Here is a 20,961-nt window from a genome sequence, read left to right on the forward strand (position 1 = left end):
TTGCAAAATTACCGATCAAGTCCGTCAAATCTTTTTAGACTGGGTTTCCAAATCCATACCCTCAGGCAACTAGAACACGGCTGGCCGGCTCCACCCCCACCCCTTCCCAAGGTAGGTGCCAACATGCTGCCCTTCAGCAGGGAGGACACAGCTGCCTCTGGGGCCAGTGCCCAGGGCTAGCCACAAAGCTGGCTATGGCCTCCCCAAGAAGACCCAGGACACATTATTCCCTGCAGAGGTTTTGCTGCTTTGTGGCACAGTCCAAGTGTCGTCCCACTCCCACCACTTGCCAGGATCAGTGGGCTCCTGGCTGGTCCTCACGGTAAGTGAGTAGCAGACAGCCCACCTGCTTGATGTCAACATTTGTGGGCGCGGCCCGGGAAGAATGTGCCGCTCCCAGCCTCCTTGGCTCAGGTAATTAATCCCCGCAACTGACAGGTGGCAACAGGCGGCCCTTTGGCTGGGGCCATCAGGAAAAGTGCTTGGAGGAAGGATTTTTAAAAAAAAAAACGATCAAGAGCACAATTCGTACATGTCTGGCAGCTAGACGGCTGTGGCAGGAAGGGAGGCAGGGAGAAGTAAATACCTTGCCAGACGACTGTGGGGCCAATTTTGGGATCTGCTTCTGCCTGATCATTATGATAGATCCAAAAGGATATGGTGGCCTTGGACTTGTTTGCAAGCTCACTTTGCAGAATTCCCCTTCCTTTGATGTAGATACAGTCTTAAAATGGAATGCCTCATTTGTGAATCAAAAAATCTGGGGCCCAAATCAGGAGAAATGATTTGCCCAAGATGATGCAGTAAGTCAGCGGGCAGGTAGGGGACAAGAAGGCAAACTCAAAGCCTCTTGGCTTTGTTTCCATGATTCACTGGGCAATATGTGCTGCCCCCTTATACGCGTGTAGTTTAGAAATAGAATGACAAACTGGGGTCCTAGTCAAAGGAAGGATGATCGATTGCCTCTTGAAAGATATTAGTGTTTTCAGCCTAACCACTTAAAAGCTGGCTTCTCAAGAAGCCCCCCACCCCAACCCCAAACCACCTGTACTCATTTACCCCACCCTTTTATTTTTGGTGGTTTGGGACACTGACTGTCAGAGCACATTGACGTGTTGTTTGTTTGTTAGGATGTATATATTTAAAGCCATTGAAATGAACAGTTTTCCTTTTTTCTTTTCTCTTTTTTTTTTTTTTTTTTTTTTTTTTTTTTTTTGAGACAATCTCTCTTTGTCTCCCAGGCTGGAGTGTAATGGCATGATCTCAGCTCACTGCAACCTCCACCTCCTAGGTTCAAGCGATTCTCCTTTCTCAGCCTCCCAAGTAGGTGGGATTACAGACGCGTGCCACTACACTCTGCTAATTTTTGTATTTTTAGTAGAGATGGGGTTTCACCATGTTGTCCAGGCTGATCTCAAACTCCTGACCTCAAGTGATCTGCCTCGGCCTCCTGAAATGCAGGGATTACAGGGGTGAGCCACTGTGCCCAGGCAACACTTTTTAAACATTAAATTTTTTAAAAATAATGTCTTTCTAGATGTGAAATTTATAGTGTTTTTCAAGTGAGTTTTTTTGTAGAGGGCAAATCCAAAGTATAGTTTATAATTAGCCCATATAACTTGATATAATAGTTAATCAGTGTATTTGAAGCAGATCAAACTGAAGCTGTGTCTAACTCTAAGGGTCTTTTTATATTTTACTGAATGGATCTTTAGAATTAATTTTTCAAAGCCTCCTTATCAAACATTGTTGAACCCCCAAATTTTTATTTTCGTGTATCTCATTTCTCTTCCCTAAATCTCGTCTCCCATCAAATTAGCGGCCAGAACCCTATCAGGTTCGCTGGGAACAGCCCATCTGTTTTGTATGATTTTCATTCCTACCAGTTCTGATTATTGATTCCATCACCCTCTTACCCTTATAAAAGTATATCTTTAATTTGGTTGTCCCAAGGAATATAGCTTATAAAAAGAAAAAAAAAAAAGTCACTGAATGTTCTAGGATAGTGCTAAGGCAGACTTTGTACTTGATAATGGTTAAACATAGATTAATGGAATTGTTCTGAGAGCTTTAGAGGTTGACCTTTTTTCTTCTTGTCAGGTCTTTTGGGTTATTTGAGATAGTACAGACAACATTTTACCCCTTAAGGTTTTTGAACTAGAAGCCATAAATTCGAAGTGCACCTGGCATTTCCTGTTTGGGACTAGTTGCTATCTTTTAGATAACAGCTAAGTCCTCAGTGTCATCGATAGGTTCTTGAAACTGCGACCATAAACAAAATAATGTACAGGAGATCTTCCAGTAATTGTTTCATACAGTGTTACTTTCTTATAAAGGTGATGAGAAAAACAAATTGTTTTGTTATATGTGTTTCGCTTAAAGTTACAGTTTCCAAAAATCTGTCCAAAATGTTAAATGAGGACTCACTGTATTTGTAAATCTCATTATTTTTCTCCCTTTTTTTAAGAAACTAAATTCAAATTCATTCAGAAAGCCAGGCATAAAGTGAGACTAATAGGTTCGTTGGTGTATGTAAGCCTTTCTTACAGTTTTTTTTAAGAGCCAGCCAGCCTCAGTATAAGAGCATGCCAGATGTGAATTGATCTGGAATTGCAGAATCAGGAGGGCTTTGATGCCACTCTCTCTAGTTGCCTTCCTTGAAGAGGAATTGAGAAGAGAGGTAGGTTATAGAATTAATGAATTTTTTTGTTTCATGAGAGTTTATTTCATCCATATTCTCTAACATTTAGGGCTCAAGATAGCCATGTGATTTGAGATTTGCATATAGTATGGCATTTCTTCTGGGAGAGATTGAAAGAACTAAAGTTCTTCTTTTTTGGTTTTGGTGTAGTAGGCAGAAGGGTTCCTACCTTTAAGAAAGGGAGGTGTTGAAAAATTACGCAGGTGTGTGCTGGTGTTACCTGGCACCTCTACACATTGTGATACTGAATTACCAGTCTGCCAGCCAAAAGCGTGTAATATAGTATGTCTACTGAGGCAGGTGGTAAAGGTAGGGTCCTAGTCACTGGAATTCTTTTTTTTCCCCTTCTCTTTGCAACATATTATTAGTAAAGGAGCTGAATTTACTTGTTTTCCAAAAATCCCTTGGAGTTGTTTTATTTGAACATGATATTTGGCTTTAAATAGCTCACTCCTCAATATTCCAAACTTCCTCCCCTCTCTCACAAAGCAAAACAAAATTTAGGCAAAGCTTACTTATCCATTTTGACCAGGATATTATATAAAAAGAAAGAGTTTAGTTCATTTGTTAGTTTTCAGGAACTTCTTTTCCATGTCGTTGTTGAAATATTTAGTTCATATAGATGACCAAAACTGTCATGTCAGTATACAAGGAAATTTGGTTGAAGATGAATACAAAATTAGGCTCGTCATTCTCGCCCATGGGCTGGTGCTTCCTGGGAATGAACAAACTATTGAATATATATACAGTATGTATACAGAAGAACAAATATTGAGTTCTATTTTTTATGTATATACATATATGATCAGAAATAGCCAGTAGGCTGTGTGTGTATGTGTATCAGAAAGTTTACCAACACTTTGTTTTCCACATTCTTTTTTTTTTTCCTTTTTTTCTTTTTTTTTTTTTTTTTTAAGACAGTCTCACTCTATTGCCCAGGCTGGAGTGTAATGGCGTGATCTTGGCTCACTGCAACCTCTGCTTCCCGTGTTCAAGCAGTTCTCCTGCCTCAGACTCCTGAGTAGCAGAGATTACAGGTGCACACCACCACACCTAATTTTTTGATTTTTAGTAGAGACGGAATTTCACTGTGTTATCCAGGCTGGTCTTGAACTGCTGACCTTGTGATCCTCCCACCTCGGCCTCCCAAAGTGCTGGGATTACAGGTGTGAGCCACCACGCTTGGCCTTCGACGTTCTTTATTAAAGAGTCGCTTTGCCAGTGCAAATCTGGTAACTGGGTTCTCTAAGAGATTTGTACCAAATTATAAAATAATCAAGTGGGGCCGAGCATGGTGTCTCACGCCTATAATTCCAGCACTTTGGAAGATTGAGGCAGGTGGATCACCTGAGGTCAGGAGTTTGAGACCAGCCTGGTCAACATGGTGAAATCCTGTCTCTACCAAAAATACAAAAATTAGCTAGATGTGGTGGCGGGCACCTGTAATCCCAGCTACTCAGGAGGCTGAGGCAGGAGAGTCGCTAGAACCCGGGAGGTGGAGGTTGCAGTGAGCTGAGATTGCACCATTGCACTCCAGCCTGTTTGACAGAGTGAAACTTGGTCTCAAAATAACAATAATAATAATAATAATAGTCAAATGGAAGGAACACTATATATTATCTATTTTCCCCTCTATGAATGATCAGTTCAAGATTTAGGGGGATCACGTAAGTTGCCAGATATTTCTCAGTGAGTGTCAGATATTTATGCCTTCTTTGGAGAGGCCAGTCATTTTTGAAAATTCTTTCAAATGTGCTTTCTTTCCCCCGCCAATCACAGTATTTTATTTCTGATTTCACTTACATTTGCATAATGCTAAGAGACACAGTTGCACTGGGGTTCCTTTCTAAATATGCAACAAGGTTAGTACAACCCACTGCTGACTTATTGAGCCCAGGACCTGATGGAGTAGAGTTGATTCTTAAAGCAATTAGTGGGCATTTTGTGTTGTTTTTATGTTCAAGCTCCCATTGTGAGAATATGGTTTCACTTTAGAGAAGAAAATCTCAACTCTTACGCAAACTTCTTTACTTAACTAAAAATAAGTATATATACTCCTGTAAGAATTTAGTGATTATGTTTTTGTTTTTATTAATAATACGACCTTGAGCTTTATACTTGATTGTCTAATCATATATTTTCTAATCATGTGTTTTTCACTCAAATTCACTCAGGCACAAACACACCAGTTCCACTTTGGCCTCATAGTATAACTGTTAAAACTGTTAAAACTGGGACATGAGGAAGAACATTGGTCTGTATGTCAAGATGGTCCCAGTTACTGAGAATTTTTGAGCAAATCTCTTCTCCTTTCTGGGACTTAGATTCCTCATCTGCAAACAAAGTGGCTGAACCAAATGATCTTTAAGGTTGAATTTTCCTGAGCTAACTTTTCCTTTTCCTCCCTCCTCCTCCTTTCTCTCTCTCTCTCTCTTTCTCTCTCTGTCACCTAAGCTTGAGTACACTGGTCTGAGGATGTAGCCTCAACCTCCTGCACTCAAGTGATCCTTTGCACCTCGGTCTCCCAAGTAGCTGGGACTACAGGTGCCATCACACCTGGCTTTTTCTTTTTTTTATACAGGCAAAGTCTTCTTGTATTGCCCAGCCTGGTCTCAAATTCTTGGGTTCAAGCAATATTCTTGCCTAGACCTCCCAAAATGCTGGGATGACAGGTCTGAGTCACTGAACATGGGCCCTGATCTAACATTCTAAGAAAATCTTAGCGAAGGTATGTTAAACTAAAAATGCCTTGAAATGGGATGACTCAGTAATAGAAACATAGAACCAAACCCTTGCTTTAAAATGTCAAGTTGGATTTCTACAGAAATTCTGTAATTAGAATATAATATTGTAGTAAAAACATTATCTTCATAGAACTAAGGAAATCTGAGTTCACTCCTTCATTGCCCAATTTAGTTGTGCAACCTTTAGAAATCATTTTACAGGGATGCACTCCTGACCATATGTGATATCATAAAATATGTATTTGGACTTTGTCTAAGTTTCTTGGCATATAACTCCTAAAATCCTTGGAATTTCTAAAGTGCTGCCTTTTTTTGTATGTGAATGCTGACTCATGGGTTCAGGATGGGGGTCTGGTCACTGGAAAGGCAAAGGCACAGTTAGAGAGTCAGCCCCACCCCCCAGCCTCCAGGAAGGAGAGAGAGGCTGAAGGATAAGTTAATCACCAGTTGCCAGTGGTTTAATCAATCATGCCTAGATAATGAAGCCTTCATAAAAACCCAAGAGGACAGGTTTCGGCAAGCTTCAAGATAGTAAAACATGTGGAGATTATTTTAGAGGTCGAAGCCCAGGGAGGGCATGGAAACTCTGCACCCCTCCCCCAATACCACTCCCTAGAAATCTCTTCATCTTTATCCTCTGCAACATCCTTTATAATAAAACAGTCCATGTAAGTGTTTCCTTGAATTCTGTAAGCTGCTCCAGCAAGTTAGTCAAACCCAAATTGGGGTCATGGGAACCCCGATTTGAAGCTGGTTGGTCAGAAGTTCCAGAGGCCTGGATTTCCTCCTGGCTGTGGTTAGAGGTTGTGTGTAGGTTGTGTGTAGTCTTGGGAACTGAGTCCTCAACCTGTGAGACATGACAGGATCTCCAGGTAGACTGTCAGAGTTGAACTGGAGGACACCCGGCTTGGTGTCTCTTGCTTGGTGAGTGGTGAAAAACTCCCACACATTTGGTCACAGAAGTCATCTTGTGTGTTGCTGATTGTTGCTGTGGTAATGTGAGAGGAGAGGAAAAAACAGTTTCAGCATTTTCCCAAAACGTCCTCCAAACTAAATAGACCCCCATGTTTTACCTTCTCTCCTTTTGCTTTTTTTCAGGACATGTGTCACAATTTTAGAAATTATTTTTTTAAGGTCGGTACTTCGTTTAGATCAACTCCCTTAGAGTGAGGTTTACCATTGGTTCCCTAATAGTCAGGACAAGGACTGGCATGAAGCGGGTGATCAATAAATATTTGCTGAATTAATAAGCTTCACCTCTTTAAGTCTCAGTTTTATATCAGAAAATTAGGAGAAGAAGGTTTGGACAAGAGATGCTATAATGTTCCTTCTGAGTTCTAACATCTTCTGTATTCTCTGTCTTCTAAAATCATAGGTCTGCAACAAGTTTACAGGTTGGTGCTACTCATAATAATTTATGTATTAAACATTTTAAGTAAGAAATATTTCAAGGTCAGGCGTGGTGGCTTATGCCTATAATCCCAGTACTTTGGCAGGCTGAGGTAGGCGGATCACACTTGAGGTCAGCAGTTTGAGACCAGCCTGACCAACATGGCGAAACGCTGTCTCTACCAAAAATACAAAAATTAGCCAGGAGTGTTGGCACTCGCCTGTGGTCCCAGCTGTTCGGGAGGCTGAGGCAGGTGAATTGCTTGAACCCAGGAGGTGGGTGTTGCAGGGAGCCAAGATCACACCACTGCCCTCCAGCCTGGGAGACAGAGCGAGACTCCATCCCCCCATACCCCTTCCCCCACCCGCCGCCAAAAAAGAATTATTTCTAACATAAAAAAAAGTAAGTAAATTAAGACATCTGAGTATAAGACAAAATGTTAACATTTTTCCATATTGTTTCAAATCTTTTGCTTAAATAAAATATATAGCAAAAAGCACTCCTCCATTTATCTCATTTCCCTTCTTTCCGCCATTAAAATGAATAAAATATACCTGTATATAAGAACATGGATAAATCTGGGAAGCATGGGAATTGAAAATAGATTACTAAGGCTAAATGTAGGATGATGTAAATTAGTTAAATTTTAAGGACATGCAAAATTATGTTACATATATTTATGGACATATGGATGTGTATGAAAATGTATGGGAGTAGACAAACAAAATTCATGTTTTTAATAAATGAATCTAGTAATTTGAAATGGTTGAGAACTTGATTCTTAGTAGATAAATATGAACTGTGTGATGTATTATAAATGGTTAACATTCAAACTTTGGCAGACTTTTATTATGTCAGCAACCACTTTCTCACCAGGTTGAGATATTGTTTTCACAGTGCTGTCTCAAAATTACTTAAGCTACATTAAACACTTTATGTGGAGAATCTTAGAAATATGACGTTTCAGTAATAATCATTATATGTGACTTTTATTTTGATCTTTGCAGTTGAGTAAGGATTTTTTTATCTATTTTTTCTTTCACGTTAAGAGATGTGACTATAATTTTTTCCATTTTATATTTGTAATAGCGAAGTGGCCAAAATGTGGGTGAGATGCTTGCCACCTGCAGAGCTCAATTAACAACAGTGAGGTCTGATAACAAAGCAAGAGAATTTATTTTATTCCAAAGCTAGCTTGGGAAGGGGCGCAAAGCGTTCTGCCTTTAAATGTATTATTTCCAGCTGGGCACGGTGGCTCACGTTCGTAATCCCAGCACTTTGGGAGCCTGAGGCAGGTGGATCACTTGAGCCCAAAGAGTGAGAGACTAGCCTGGGAAACATGGGGAAACCTCATCTTTACTGAAAAAAAAAATAGAAAAATAGAAAAAAAAATTAACCAGGCATGGTGATGGGCACCTATAATCCCAGCTACTCTGGAGGCTGAGGCAGGAGAATCGCTTGAACCTGGGAGGCAGAGGTTGCGGTGAGCCAAGATCGTGCCACTGCAGTCCAGCCTGGGCGACAGAGCGAGAATTTGTTTCTAATTAATTAATTAATTAAAATAAAATGTGTTAGTTCCCCTTTGGAGCAGAAAGAAGTGGACAATTTTATAAGGTGAGGAAGGAAGTGAACAAGGGAAGGGGGTCCCCCTGCTTGCTTGGTGCCTTATCTACCCAATAGTTGAGTTGGCACCTTCCTGGGCAGAAATAAGTTGTGAAAATGGCCAAGCAGGCATACTTAAGATTTGCCCTCCTGATGGATGAAAGTCCCAAGGCCACCCCCTGAAGGTGAACGTTCCATGGCAGGTGTGCTCTGGTCTGCAAATGGACTGTCAGCTCCCCAGGAGAGATCTGTCTTGGAGCACACAGTTAGAACTTACTCTGCTGGGGTATCTGGTGACGGGGAGGTGAAGGGTTATATTTGCATTTCTGAAGGGCTAAGGAAACAGGGAAGGGAGGGGAAGGGGACAGGAGAAGAAAAAATAATAAAAATAATAGTAACTCATTCCCTTTTTCTTAGAAAAAAAATGGGAGTACTCAGTTACAACTACATGAAGGCAGAGGGAGGGAATAAAAAGAGGAGGCAGAATTTAAATACGATTTTTTTACTCCTAGTCCAATAAATAAATGATGCCCACAGTTGTTGGTCTTGGACAAGAGTCCAAGACCTGTTTCCTGTTGCTCTTAAATCTGAGAACTGAGCCCTTTCCTCCTTCACAACGAAATTGGCCTATTAATTCCACTGTTACTTCATGTATTTTTTTTTTATTTGTCCAGAACTAAAACTATCCTTTCTCTGTTGTTGATGATTCCATTGGCTAGGCCAGGTTTCAGTTGTCTGATGAATATCAGGAGCCCTATGTTAAAATTAACTCATTCATCCTGCTTTGATTTTAGAAAACGGATAAGCAAATAACTGATACTATTTTTGCAAGCATCTTTTGTTCTAAAGCGTAATATTTATTGGTTTGTTTTGGTACTTCCATGTATATATTTCATGTTAAAACCAAGAAGGCTGAATTTAGTAAATCCAAAGAGTTTCCCCCATCTTTTTCCCTTTTCATTCATTTCTACTGCCCTAGGTTGGGCCCTCCTCATTTCTTGTCTGAATAGCTCTGACGGGTTCCCCCGACCCCACCCCCCCACCCCCAGTTTTTACTTTGCTTGCTCCCACTACCTTTGTATTTCTGAATACAAAGAACTGATTAGGCTTTTCCCCTACCTTATAATCCTCAGTGACACCTCTTTTCCTGCTCATAGTAGTTAATGATATCTTGTGACATCCAAGGCTCCTCAGAATCTGGTAAATGCCTTTCTAGCTCAGCCTCATTGACTTCTGCTCAGCTACTCCTCCTCCTTCCCCCATCCCATCTATATTACATCCCCTTGCTTTTACTGATGATACTCTGTCTTCATGGAAAGCCTACTGTTGTCTCCTGGCTTTTTCTTCCTTTCTTTCTTGGGTGCACAATCCAATTGGTGAATCATAACTTCTTTTTTAAGGCCTAGTTTAAATATCACTACCCCTACGAAAATGGTCTTTTCTGTTTTACTTTTCTCTTTGTTATCCCCAGTCAGTCCATCAGCTAATCTGGTGACTTCTCGTCACCACTACCGCTGGTCTAAGCCACTCTCACTTTCACTTGGATTATTGGCAGGAGCCTCCTGAGTGGTCTTCCTGCTTCTGTCTTTGTTCCACAAAGTCTGTCCTTCACATAACAGCTACAGTTGTCTTATAGAAATGAAAAGCAGACCACATCAGCTGCTCAGGCCTCTCTAGCAACTTCCTATCTCACACAAGAAAAGCTCAAGACCCATCCTGCTCTACGAGGCTTTGCATGATCTGGGCTCCCTATTACCTCTGATCTCGGATCTTAACTCCTACCACTGTAGGCTTTGCTTACTTTTCTGCAGGTGCACTGGCCTCCATGGCAAGCATACTCAGCCAGGACCTTAGCACCTGCTGTCTCTAGAACTTGGAACACTATCTCCCCAGGTATATATATGGCCCAGCTCATTACTTCCTCCAGATTTTTTTCTTTAATGTCATCTTATTAAAGAATTGTTTCCTAACAATCTTGGGAAAAAAATAATATCCTCTTCACATTCACTCCCCTGACTCTTGGCTTTTTATACTCTATTCCCTTTAAATTTACCCTGATTTACTTTTTCTTATAGCATTTATCACTATCTGACACAGTAGTTATTTGTTTATTCTAGAATTTTAGCATTTTTAGGGCATAGACTTTGTTTTTGTTTAATGCTGAATTTCCAAACGTAAAACAGAACCTTGGTAATAGTATATGCTCAATAAAAATCAAATTTATTACCTGGTAGTTAATTGTTCTATCTCTGTAATCCCATAACACGTTCATATGGTTCCTTAAACCAGTGTATTTTGGTGGTTTGTGCTGCACTCTGCCTCTAGACTGTGAGCAACTTGAGGATAAAGATTGATTTTTTTTCTTTCACTTTATTTTATATTTCAAGTACCATCCTAGGCAGTATGGATACATAAAATTCTGCATTCCAGAGCTTTAAAATCTTACTTTTATCTGTTCCCAGTACAGAATAAGGAACTAGCATTGTGCAATATGTGCTCAGTAAGAGTTTGCTAGATAAGTATTGAATAATGTACAAATGAGGAGAAGAGCTAGCTCTCAGTTGTGGTTTATGACAGCAACTGACTAGCAGTTTTTAGTGTAGTCTCTCCTAAGTTTTTTTTTTCTTTTTTTTTATTTTTCATTTTTATTTATTTATTTATTTTGAGATGGAGTTTTGCCTTTGTTGCCCAGACTGGAGTGCAATGGTGCGATCTCAGCTCATCACAACCCCCGCCTCCCCGGTTCAACCAATTCTCCTGCTTCACCCTCCCAAGTGGCTGGGATTACAGGCATGTGCCACCACGCCCAGCTAATTGTTTTGTGTTTTTAGCAGAGACAGGGTTTCTTCATGTTGGTCAGGCTGGTCTCGAACTCCTGACCTCAGGTGGTCCACCCATCTCGGCCTCCCAAAGTGCTGGGATCACAGATGTGAGCCACTGTGCCTGGCCTCTCCTAAGTTTTTATTAAAATATTCATATTATAAATTCCAGAAAAAATTAAATTGGACACTCAAGCCATTGGCAGAATTTTATAATACCTTTATATCTTAAAAGCCTGATAGAATCGAACTGAAAAATGGCAAAGTGAAATGAAAGCTGCAAACACTGGCTATGACTCTATCTTGCTACATTCATAGAAAAGTAAAAAAGCAAGAAAGGGCTTATATTAAAAACAAAATCCTATCTATATGGGAACATCACTTTAAATACTCAAGAAAATCATCTTAGGAAGTGGAAGAAATATTTAGAAGATACTTTAGTACAAATTAATAAGACAGTAACACTATAAAGCTGGGAAAACATGACAAACCTGGAATTGCAGGCTGAGATGTAAGGAGGACTAGTAAAAAGGGATGATGAAATAAGAATATTTGAAATGCAGCAGCAGAAGTGAAAGTATTATTTGTAGTAGAACAGAGCAGAATTAACTGTAGAAAACCATACACACACTGAAGACAAATTTAACAAGCTTTCCCAAAATGCAAACAACAGGAAAAACTGCATCAAATGTATGGTGGATAGAAAGTGAAGATCCTAAAGTAAGACTGACATGTTTCTGGAAACTGATATGAGCAGAAGAAACAAAAATACAATTGAAGAACAAAATGTATTGAGTTCAAGCATGAAAGTGAAAAGGGTCCCCCAATTTCCAAGTAACTTCAGTTTTAAAAATCACATTTAGAGGCATTGCCACCTTATTTTTTTTTTTTTAATAAAATTCTATAAGAAACTAGGGAGAAATAAGCAGCTTACTTAATTTAAAGAAATAAAATTCAGATTGGCCTTGGACTTTTCTACAACACTAAAATGTACATTGAGTCAATTACTCTATTTTAAAGGATCTATCTAAAACCAGTTTGTTTACTAAACTGTGCTATATGGTGTTATTTTTAACTAGAGTAAACTTTATACTACAGTTATACTAAATTATACAATTATACTAAAAAGGTATGATTAAATAATGGTATATCCCTCTTTAACACTCTAACAGTAACCACTTAAAATCGTGTTTTTAAATTAGAACATGCTCATGATATGTTAAATTATAAAAAGAATACCGTTCTTTGCATAATATGCCCCTAGTTTGTATAAGGGTGTATGTGTGTTTTTGTGTGTGTATGTATGTGTGTGTGTGTATGCACAGAAAACAGTCTACAATGTTGATAATGGTATGTATCTCTTGAGTAAGCAATGAATTTTTTTCCTGAATTCTGTGTGCACATGTTTGACAATGATGAAATATTAATAAAAGGCAGATTGTAGAAAAAGAGAAGTTGAGAAGACGTTGATAAAGGTTTTAAATTTTCTGTAACTGCTTCTCATAGTGACAACACTACAGGGCAAGATACTTTATACCTTCACATAGAAGGTTTGAAATGTTTGCTATCCACCCAAGGAGCTGCTGGAAATTTAATACAATGGGCTGGTATAATCAGAAAAAGTTCTTAGCTATGGAAGATATTTTTTCAGGTATAAAATCAACTGAGTTCTTAATGCCTATAAATAGGAGAAACCTATGTAGAGATATAAGGTAACCCTGGGAACAGCAATTTAAAAATCTGTTTAGAATGGTAAAGAAATGTGTAAAGGAGAAAATAAGTTTGAGCTAGAAATGGAACCGGTGAAACAAGCTGAAGACCTAGAGAATTAATTTTCTTAGGAATGTGAGTTAGTGTTGTCATTTGATATATTAGTTATGAGGACTGATAAAAGATTTAAAAGAAATGCTTCACATATTACTCATGATTAAGAATTAGATATATCAAAACCTTGTGGATGTAGCTAAGAAGTACTTAGAAGAAACCTGGTAGAATTAAATGCTTATATTAGAAAAAAACATGAAAGTCTAAAACGAATGATGTATGATTCTAGTTAAAAAAAAAAAAAAAAAAAAGCAAACTCAACCGTGGTTTAATTCTTGCAGTCACATAAAAGTAAAAATTAAAAGACTGTTTATAGTTGACATGATCATCTATGTAGAAGATCATAAGGAAGGCATCTAAAAAAGGTACAAGAACTAGTAAGTTTAGCAACGTCACAGGATACATGGTCATTATACATGAATTAATTATGCATAAAACATGACATAAAACACATTAGGAACAAAAAGAAATTTTCATTTTTAAAAGTACCACTTAATTAAATCTAACAAAATATGTACAGTACTTATACACTGAAAACTATAAAACATTTCTGAGTAAAATTAAAGATACTGTGTTTAAATGGAGAGATATCATATATTCATGGTTTACAAGACACCACATTGCTAAGGTATCAGTTCTCTCCTAAAGGACTTTACATATTTAACACAATCTCATGCAAAATCTTACCAGGTATTTTTATGGAAATTGTAAACTGCATGTAAATTTTGTATGGAAAAATCGATCTAAAATAGCCAGAACAATTTTTAAAAAGAACAAAATTGCAAGAATCAGACTACCTGATTTCAAGACTTACTATAAAGTAGATTAACCCAGACAATCTGAAATTGATATATGCGTAGACAAATAGATCAACAGGAAGGAAGGAAGTATTCAGATACAGACATGAACACATATGACAAATTGATTTTCAATAAAGAGTCCAAGGCAGCTCAACAAGGGAAAATATGCAGGTTATCTTTTCAACAAATGGTGTTAGAACAATTGAGTATCTGTTAAAAAGGAGAATTATAAACCCTTAACTCACACCATATACAACAATTGACTGAAAATATAGTTCTAAATGGAAGAGCTAAGACAATAAATCTACTTGAAGAAAATATAAAAAATCCTCCTAATGTTGGATTAGGCCAAGATTTCCTAGGATATAAAAAGCAAGAGCTTTAAAGGGAAAATATCGATAATTAAGTATTTTGGAAAAGCAGGAAACAAAGTCAAGCTATAGTCTGGTAGAAAATGTATTTTTAAATGTATATCTGATAAAAGACTTGTAGCCAGAATACATAACGGACTCCTAAAACTCAAATTAAGAACAAAAGCAACCCAATTAACAAATTACCCCAAATCGCCAAAATTACCCAATTAAAAAATAGGCAAAAGACCTGAATGGATATTTCTCAAAATAGGATAAGCAAATGAAAAATGCCCAATATCACTAATCAGGGAAATGCAAATCAAACTGCAATGAAATACTACTTCAGTTAGAATGGCTATTAACAACAAGATAACTGTTAGTGAGGATGTGGAGAGAAGAGAACCTTTGCATACTTTCAGTGGGAATGTAAATTAGTACAGCCATCATGGAAAATAGTATAGAAGTTCCTTGAAAAATTAAAAATATAACTACCATATGATCCAGCAATCTCACTACTAGGCATATATCCAAAGGGAATAAAATCAGTGTGTCAAAGGGATATCTTCACTCCTGTGTTTATTGCAGCACTATTTGCAATAGTCAAGATATGCAGTCAACTTAAGTGTCCATCAAAGGATAAATGAATAAGAAAATGTTGTGTATATGCACAGTAGAATACTATTCAGTCAGAAAAACATAATGAAATTCTGAGGCTGGGCATAGTGGCTCATGCCTGTAATCCCAGTACTTTGCGAGACTGAGACAGGAGGATCACTTAAGCCTAAGAGTTTGAGATCAGCTTGGGCAACATAGTGAGACCCTATCTCTACAAAAAAAAACACACCAAAATTAGCTTGGCATGGTAGTGCACACCTGTAGCCCTAGCTACTCAGGAGGCTGAAATGAGAGAATTGCTTGAGTCTGGGAGGTCGAGGTTGCAGTGAGCCATGATGGCACCACTGTACTCCAGCCTGAGTGACAGAGCAAGAACCTGTCTCAAAAAAATAAAAAAAAGAAATCCTGATCCTGTCATTTGCAACAACATGGATAAATTTGAGGACATTATGTTAAGTGAAATAAGCCAGGCACAGAAAGATGTAACCACATGATCTCACTCAAATGGAATCTAAAAATGTTGATCTCATAGAAGTTGAGAGTAGAATAGGGGTTACTAGAGGCTGAGAAGGGGAGATGGGGTGAGGGGAAATGGGGAAAAGATGGGTCAATGGGTACAATATTACAGTTAGAAGAATAAGTTCTGTTCTATCGCACAGTAGGGTGACTATAGTTAACAGTAATGTATTGTATATTTCAAAATAGCTAGAAAAGAGGATTTTAAATGTTCTTACTACAAAGAAATGATAAATATTTAAGTTGATGAATATACTACACATCCTAATTTGATCATTATACAATATAGACATGTATCAAAACATCACATTTTACCTATAAATATGTACAATTATTATGTGTCAATAATAAAATAAACCTAAAAAGTGAAATTTCTGTATTACAACAGGGGGAAAACAGTCTGTATTACAATTATTTTAACTTAAAAGGTACAAAATATTTGAACAGATACTTCAAAAAACATCAAATAGTTATATAGAATTATATAATGTGTTTGTTTTTATTTTTATTATATATAAATATGAATGAAATAAGTACATGAAAATATGTTAAACATTATTAATCATCAGAGAAATGTTAATTTAAACCACAATGAGATCTACTGCTTACGTACCAGAATGATATCAATTAAAATAACAGCTGACAATACCAAATGCTGACAAGGATATGAAGTCCTCATATATTGCAAGTGGCAATGTAATATGGCATAGCTCTTTGTAAAACTATTTGGTAGTTTGTTAGTAAGCATACACTTACCCAGCAATCATATTCCTAGGTATTCAAGAAAAATGGAAATGTACATCCTCACAAAAATTTGTACATGAGTGTTCGTAGTAGTTTTATACACAATAGAAAAAAATGGAAATAATTGGTGAGTCCATAAATAATGAAGTCTATTCAAAAATGCAGTGGAATGCTGATACATGCAAAAACCACAGATAAATCTCAAAAGCATTATCACATAAGAGTATATACTATATTTTTCCATTTACATAAAATTCTGGAAAGGTAAAACTAGTGGAACAAACAGGTACATGATTGTTGAGGCCAGGAGCTGGGGAGGGGATTAACTGCAAAGAAGCAAAAGATAATTGGAACAGGGATGGAAATATTCTATATCTTGATTGTAGTAGTAGTTACACAATGGTGTACATTTGTCAAGCCATCAGCTTTTGCACTTAAAAATTAGTATGCTTTGTGGAAAAGTATACCACATAAAACAAAACTCCCATACAAAGAAAGAATAAATTAGGCTTTAGAATGAAAGGAATCTCAAGTCAATGTTGAGGAGCAATTTAGAGGTGAATTTTTAAAATTCCACAGAGAAAGAAAGATAGTAAAATAAACTATGTGTGTTCAAATTTACAATTTCTGCTGAGTTGAATCATCCAGGTATTTTTAAATCTTGATGTAAATCAGATTCTCATGTTCCAATCTTGCAGAAGCCTGGAAAATTGGAGATGATAGTGCTATTCTGTAAGGGATAGGGAAGTGGGCAAGTCTACAGAATTGTTAATACACATAGACCAGGGAGACTGAACTTAGTACTGGGTAAAAAACAAAGGTCATCATGGAACAGATTTGCAAACAATGAAGTAAATAGAGTAGCAGAAATTTGGCTTTGTAAAAAGAAAAAAAGCGATTGTGCCAGACCACTTCAGCGCCTCTAGTTGCTGAATTGCAGGACTGGTAGTTGAACCAAAAGCAATAAACATAATGCATCTTGGCTGTGGTCAGATATTTTGATTTGGTCAAATATGGAACCCTCACCACTAAAATTGGAAAATATGGTTTGCAGTACCAGATACAGTACTAGCTGAATAGTGATATCTAAATTGTCCTGGCATGATGTGGAGAACAGCAGAAAAAGAGAAGTGTACCACACTGGGAATATCACTTTTGTTGTTGTTGTTGTTGCTTGCTTATTGCTTTTAATTCTTTTAGGTTTCAGATCCAGTGGGTACATGTTCAATATTGTTACAAGAATATATTGTATAATGGTGAGGTTTGTGCTTCTAGTGTACCTGTCACCCAAATAGTGAACATTGTACCCAATAGGTATTTTGTAACCCTCATCCCCTCCTATCTTCCTCAATTTTTGGAGTCCTCAGTGTCCATTATTTCCATCTTTATGTCCATGTGTATCCTTTTCGGGTTTTGTTTTGTTTTTCGTGTTTTTAGTAGAGACTGGATTTCTTCATGTTGGCCAGGCATGTCTTCAGCTCCTGACCTCAAGTGATCTGCCTGCCTTGGCCTCCCAAAGTGCTGAGATTACAGGCATGAGCCACTGTGCTCGAACACATGTGTATTCACTTCTTATCACCCACATATAAGTGAGGACACATGATACTTGATTTTCTTTTTCTGAGTTGTTTCACTTAGGATAATGGCCTTCAGCTCAATCCATGTTGCTGCAAAGGACATGATTTCAGGGAATAGCATTTTGAATTTTGGGTGATGATCATATGGTGTGTTTGAAGCATTAAAAAGTTTGTATGGGTAGAACATGGGGTGAGAAATGTGTGTGAGTGGGGATGGAGGGGTAGGGGGAGTTAGAGATAGATAAGGTCGCAATACAGAGGGCCTCATAAAGTCCTCAGTAAACCGTGATAAAGAGCAAGACTTTATCCCTGAATTCCCAGAGCCAGCTGGTATAAGCGTCCAGGTTGTCTTTGCCCTAGCCCAAAGTTTTTTCAACTCTATCACTTGTTGCGTCTCCCTACAATTAAATGAGTAAACAATGTACTGAGAAATTAATAAAACTATGTTAAATAGACTACTTTTGAGCTCCATTTTAATTCTTGGAGAAGAGTATAAACATGGTAATTGATTCACAAAAGAACCACAATGTTGGAAACTAGAAAAAGGTAAACATTTGCATGGCTGAGTTAAGAGAACAGACAGATACGAAACTGTTATTACAGGACACAGATAGACTTATGCACCAGTTACTAAGCAGGTTCTTGGGCAAGTCCTTTCTGTACATTTATTTTCTTATTTATAAAATAAGGATAATAATTCAAGTCAATTATCTGTTATCTGCAATTCTGAAGTCCAAGAGCTCTGAAAATCAGAAGTTGGTTCAATTTTATTTTGATTTCTTAAGTTTGTGGCACATTCATTTGATGGTGAAACCCAGGCTTTGTACTCAATCAGTTAGTGTGAATATTTATGAATTCTGCAGAAATAATGTTTGATCTTTTGGTGCTACCCTAAATTCTGCTGGATACATTTATATGTTATACAAACTTTACTTTTTTTCTAAAATCTAAACAATTCTGGCTTCTGAAAATTCTGGCCCCAGGGGTTTCAGATAAGAGACAGTATGCTTGTAATACCTTCCTCTTAGGGTTGTAACAGGATAAAGTTTCTTAAAACAGAACTCAGTAAATGATGAAGCTATTATTATTTATCATTAATTAAGCTTAAAAATTGGATTCCCACCCCATCCCTGAGAATGAACAAGAATTAACACTTAATGATCCTTAATCTTATTCTTAATGCTTTTATACATTTTTTTGTCAAGCTTGATTTATAGTATATCAGTTATTAAAATGGAATGTGTCTCTTAAGAAGCTGTTCTACTCTGAACACTTAACCTTCATTTCTGCAACTTTTACATACTTGGAAGGATACCTTATTTGCCTTTAGGTATTAGTTGACAGACTTATTTTTCAGTCATCTTTCCTAAGGGTCATCTTATGAAATTCATGGTTAGATTATGCATTATATACCTCCTAACGAAAACACGAATGGATACGCTTATTTTCTTTAAGTTCTCAATAAAAGTAAGTTCTTAATATGTCATAAAACAATTTCTGTGTAAGTCATTAGTTAAAAGTACAAGAGCAAAAATACCCATCTAGATTTCATTCAGTGTTTCCCAAGTAGAATTTTATTTTTGTGGTTGAATTTTGGCATGTGTCCTATTTCTTCAAGCTATATAAAACCCTTTTGCTGTGTCTAATCCATGGCCTGCGGGCATGGAGGACTGATTTTGCAATACTTTTCTAGCATTGGGAAACTTTTAACTAAAAATTTCGTATGCTGGAATACTTGGAAGAAAAGGAAAGGTCATTTAAACAATACCATATTTTAAAATGAAGAAATAAAGCAGCATTTTAAATATGCAATTTTTGGTAATATACTTGCCATTAGTGAGAGTTAGGGTGGGACATATCAGTAACGAATCCAACTGCCACTATGGCTCTGGCCCCCCTGTCTTTCCTCTGGGAGGATGTTAGGGCCCACTTATGATTGCAACCTGTGTGTGTGTTTATCCTTTGTTTGGATACATGTTACTAGGTGCCCCACTCTTGGCCAGCAATTCCAGTGCCTGGGTGGTTTGCCTGAGCAAAGTGCCTGAGTGGGTAGGAATGTAGGGATAGGGCTTTGACCCAGAGCACAGGGGTGATAAGGTTTACTATAGTTGTAAGGATTAGAACGAAGGTTCTCTTCTGCTTCAGAAGTGGGAAGAGGAAGCAACACAGGATAGGATTTCTATCTGGTTCTAGGTCTCAGGCTTTCTCCACTCCATTTTGCCAACTCTACAACCAACTAACCACTACTGAACTTCCTCTCCCTGAAGAAGAAAAACTTTCACTCACTTGTGAGGGAGAAGATCTGCATCCAGATCCTTTCTGTGCCATGATTAGCTGTGCTATATCAGGCCAGGTGTTTTCAGGAGTTTACGGCAGAGTGGCCCCTTTCAGCTCTTGCATTCCCCTACCTATGACATTAGACGAAAAGTGCAGGCATTCAGAGGAGTTCTTGTTTTACAGTTTCAAGCGATCTGACCTCAGGCGAAATCTCTTCACTCTAACAGATATTCCATCTTAAAAAAAATCCCATGAACCGTAATTCCTATGAGTCTCTCTAAAGTACATTATAGACTGGATTGATTATAATCTAGGCAGAAATTTGTCTTTATGGTTGTTGTTTAATATCACTCAGTACATGCCAATACTCTTCTTTCACTTAGTGTCTGGTCATCTATGAAGCTACTCATGGTATTACTCATTTAAACCCCTCCGAGCCTCAGCTTCTTCATCCTAAAGGAAAATAACAGGAAATAATGGCACAAATATGTTTTGATAAACATAAAACCTTTTGTAAACATAGGGTTTTATTTATGATAGCAAAAAAAAAAAAATCTAATAACATTGACATATGTCACATCTATAGTGGCCAGTAGCAAACATGCAGCATGCAGCTATAAAAAGTGGACAGATTTTCATTGTTTTGATTTGGAATGTAACAATATCTCCTGTTGGTTATCTCCTTCCTTTCTCCACTGGCCCCAACTCTAAGCAGTATTCCACTGAACTGAAGAAACTGTACTGCCAAATTGCAAAGACATGCCCCATCCAGATCAAGGTGATGACCCCACCTCCTCAAGGAGCTGTTATCCGCGCCATGCCTGTCTACAAAAAAGCTGAGCACGTCACTGAGGTGGTGAAGCGGTGTCCCAACCATGAGCTGAGCCGTGAATTCAATGAGGGTAAGCAGAATGTGAAGCTCTAACTGTCCAACTCCCTTGAAGGTCAACATTCTGTGGGTGTTTCTGTTTGAGACCTACCTACCTGGTTCAGACTTCT

General features: G+C 37.8%; 1 protein-coding gene across 7 annotated transcripts in view; it reads left to right on the forward strand.

The window, feature by feature from the left end:
• Positions 1-20,961, forward strand: part of TP63 (tumor protein p63) — a 265,391-nt gene that overhangs the window by 211,604 nt on the left and 32,826 nt on the right. For all 7 annotated transcript variants that reach the window (XM_017956052.3, XM_017956057.3, XM_017956050.3 and 4 more), the window contains one exon: positions 20,678-20,864. In XM_017956052.3, the coding sequence (XP_017811541.1) occupies positions 20,678-20,864 (187 nt within the window). The remainder of the gene's footprint in view (positions 1-20,677; positions 20,865-20,961) is intronic.

The sequence above is a fragment of the Papio anubis genome, chromosome 2 (assembly GCF_008728515.1).
Source record: "Papio anubis isolate 15944 chromosome 2, Panubis1.0, whole genome shotgun sequence".
NCBI lineage: Eukaryota > Metazoa > Chordata > Mammalia > Primates > Cercopithecidae > Papio > Papio anubis.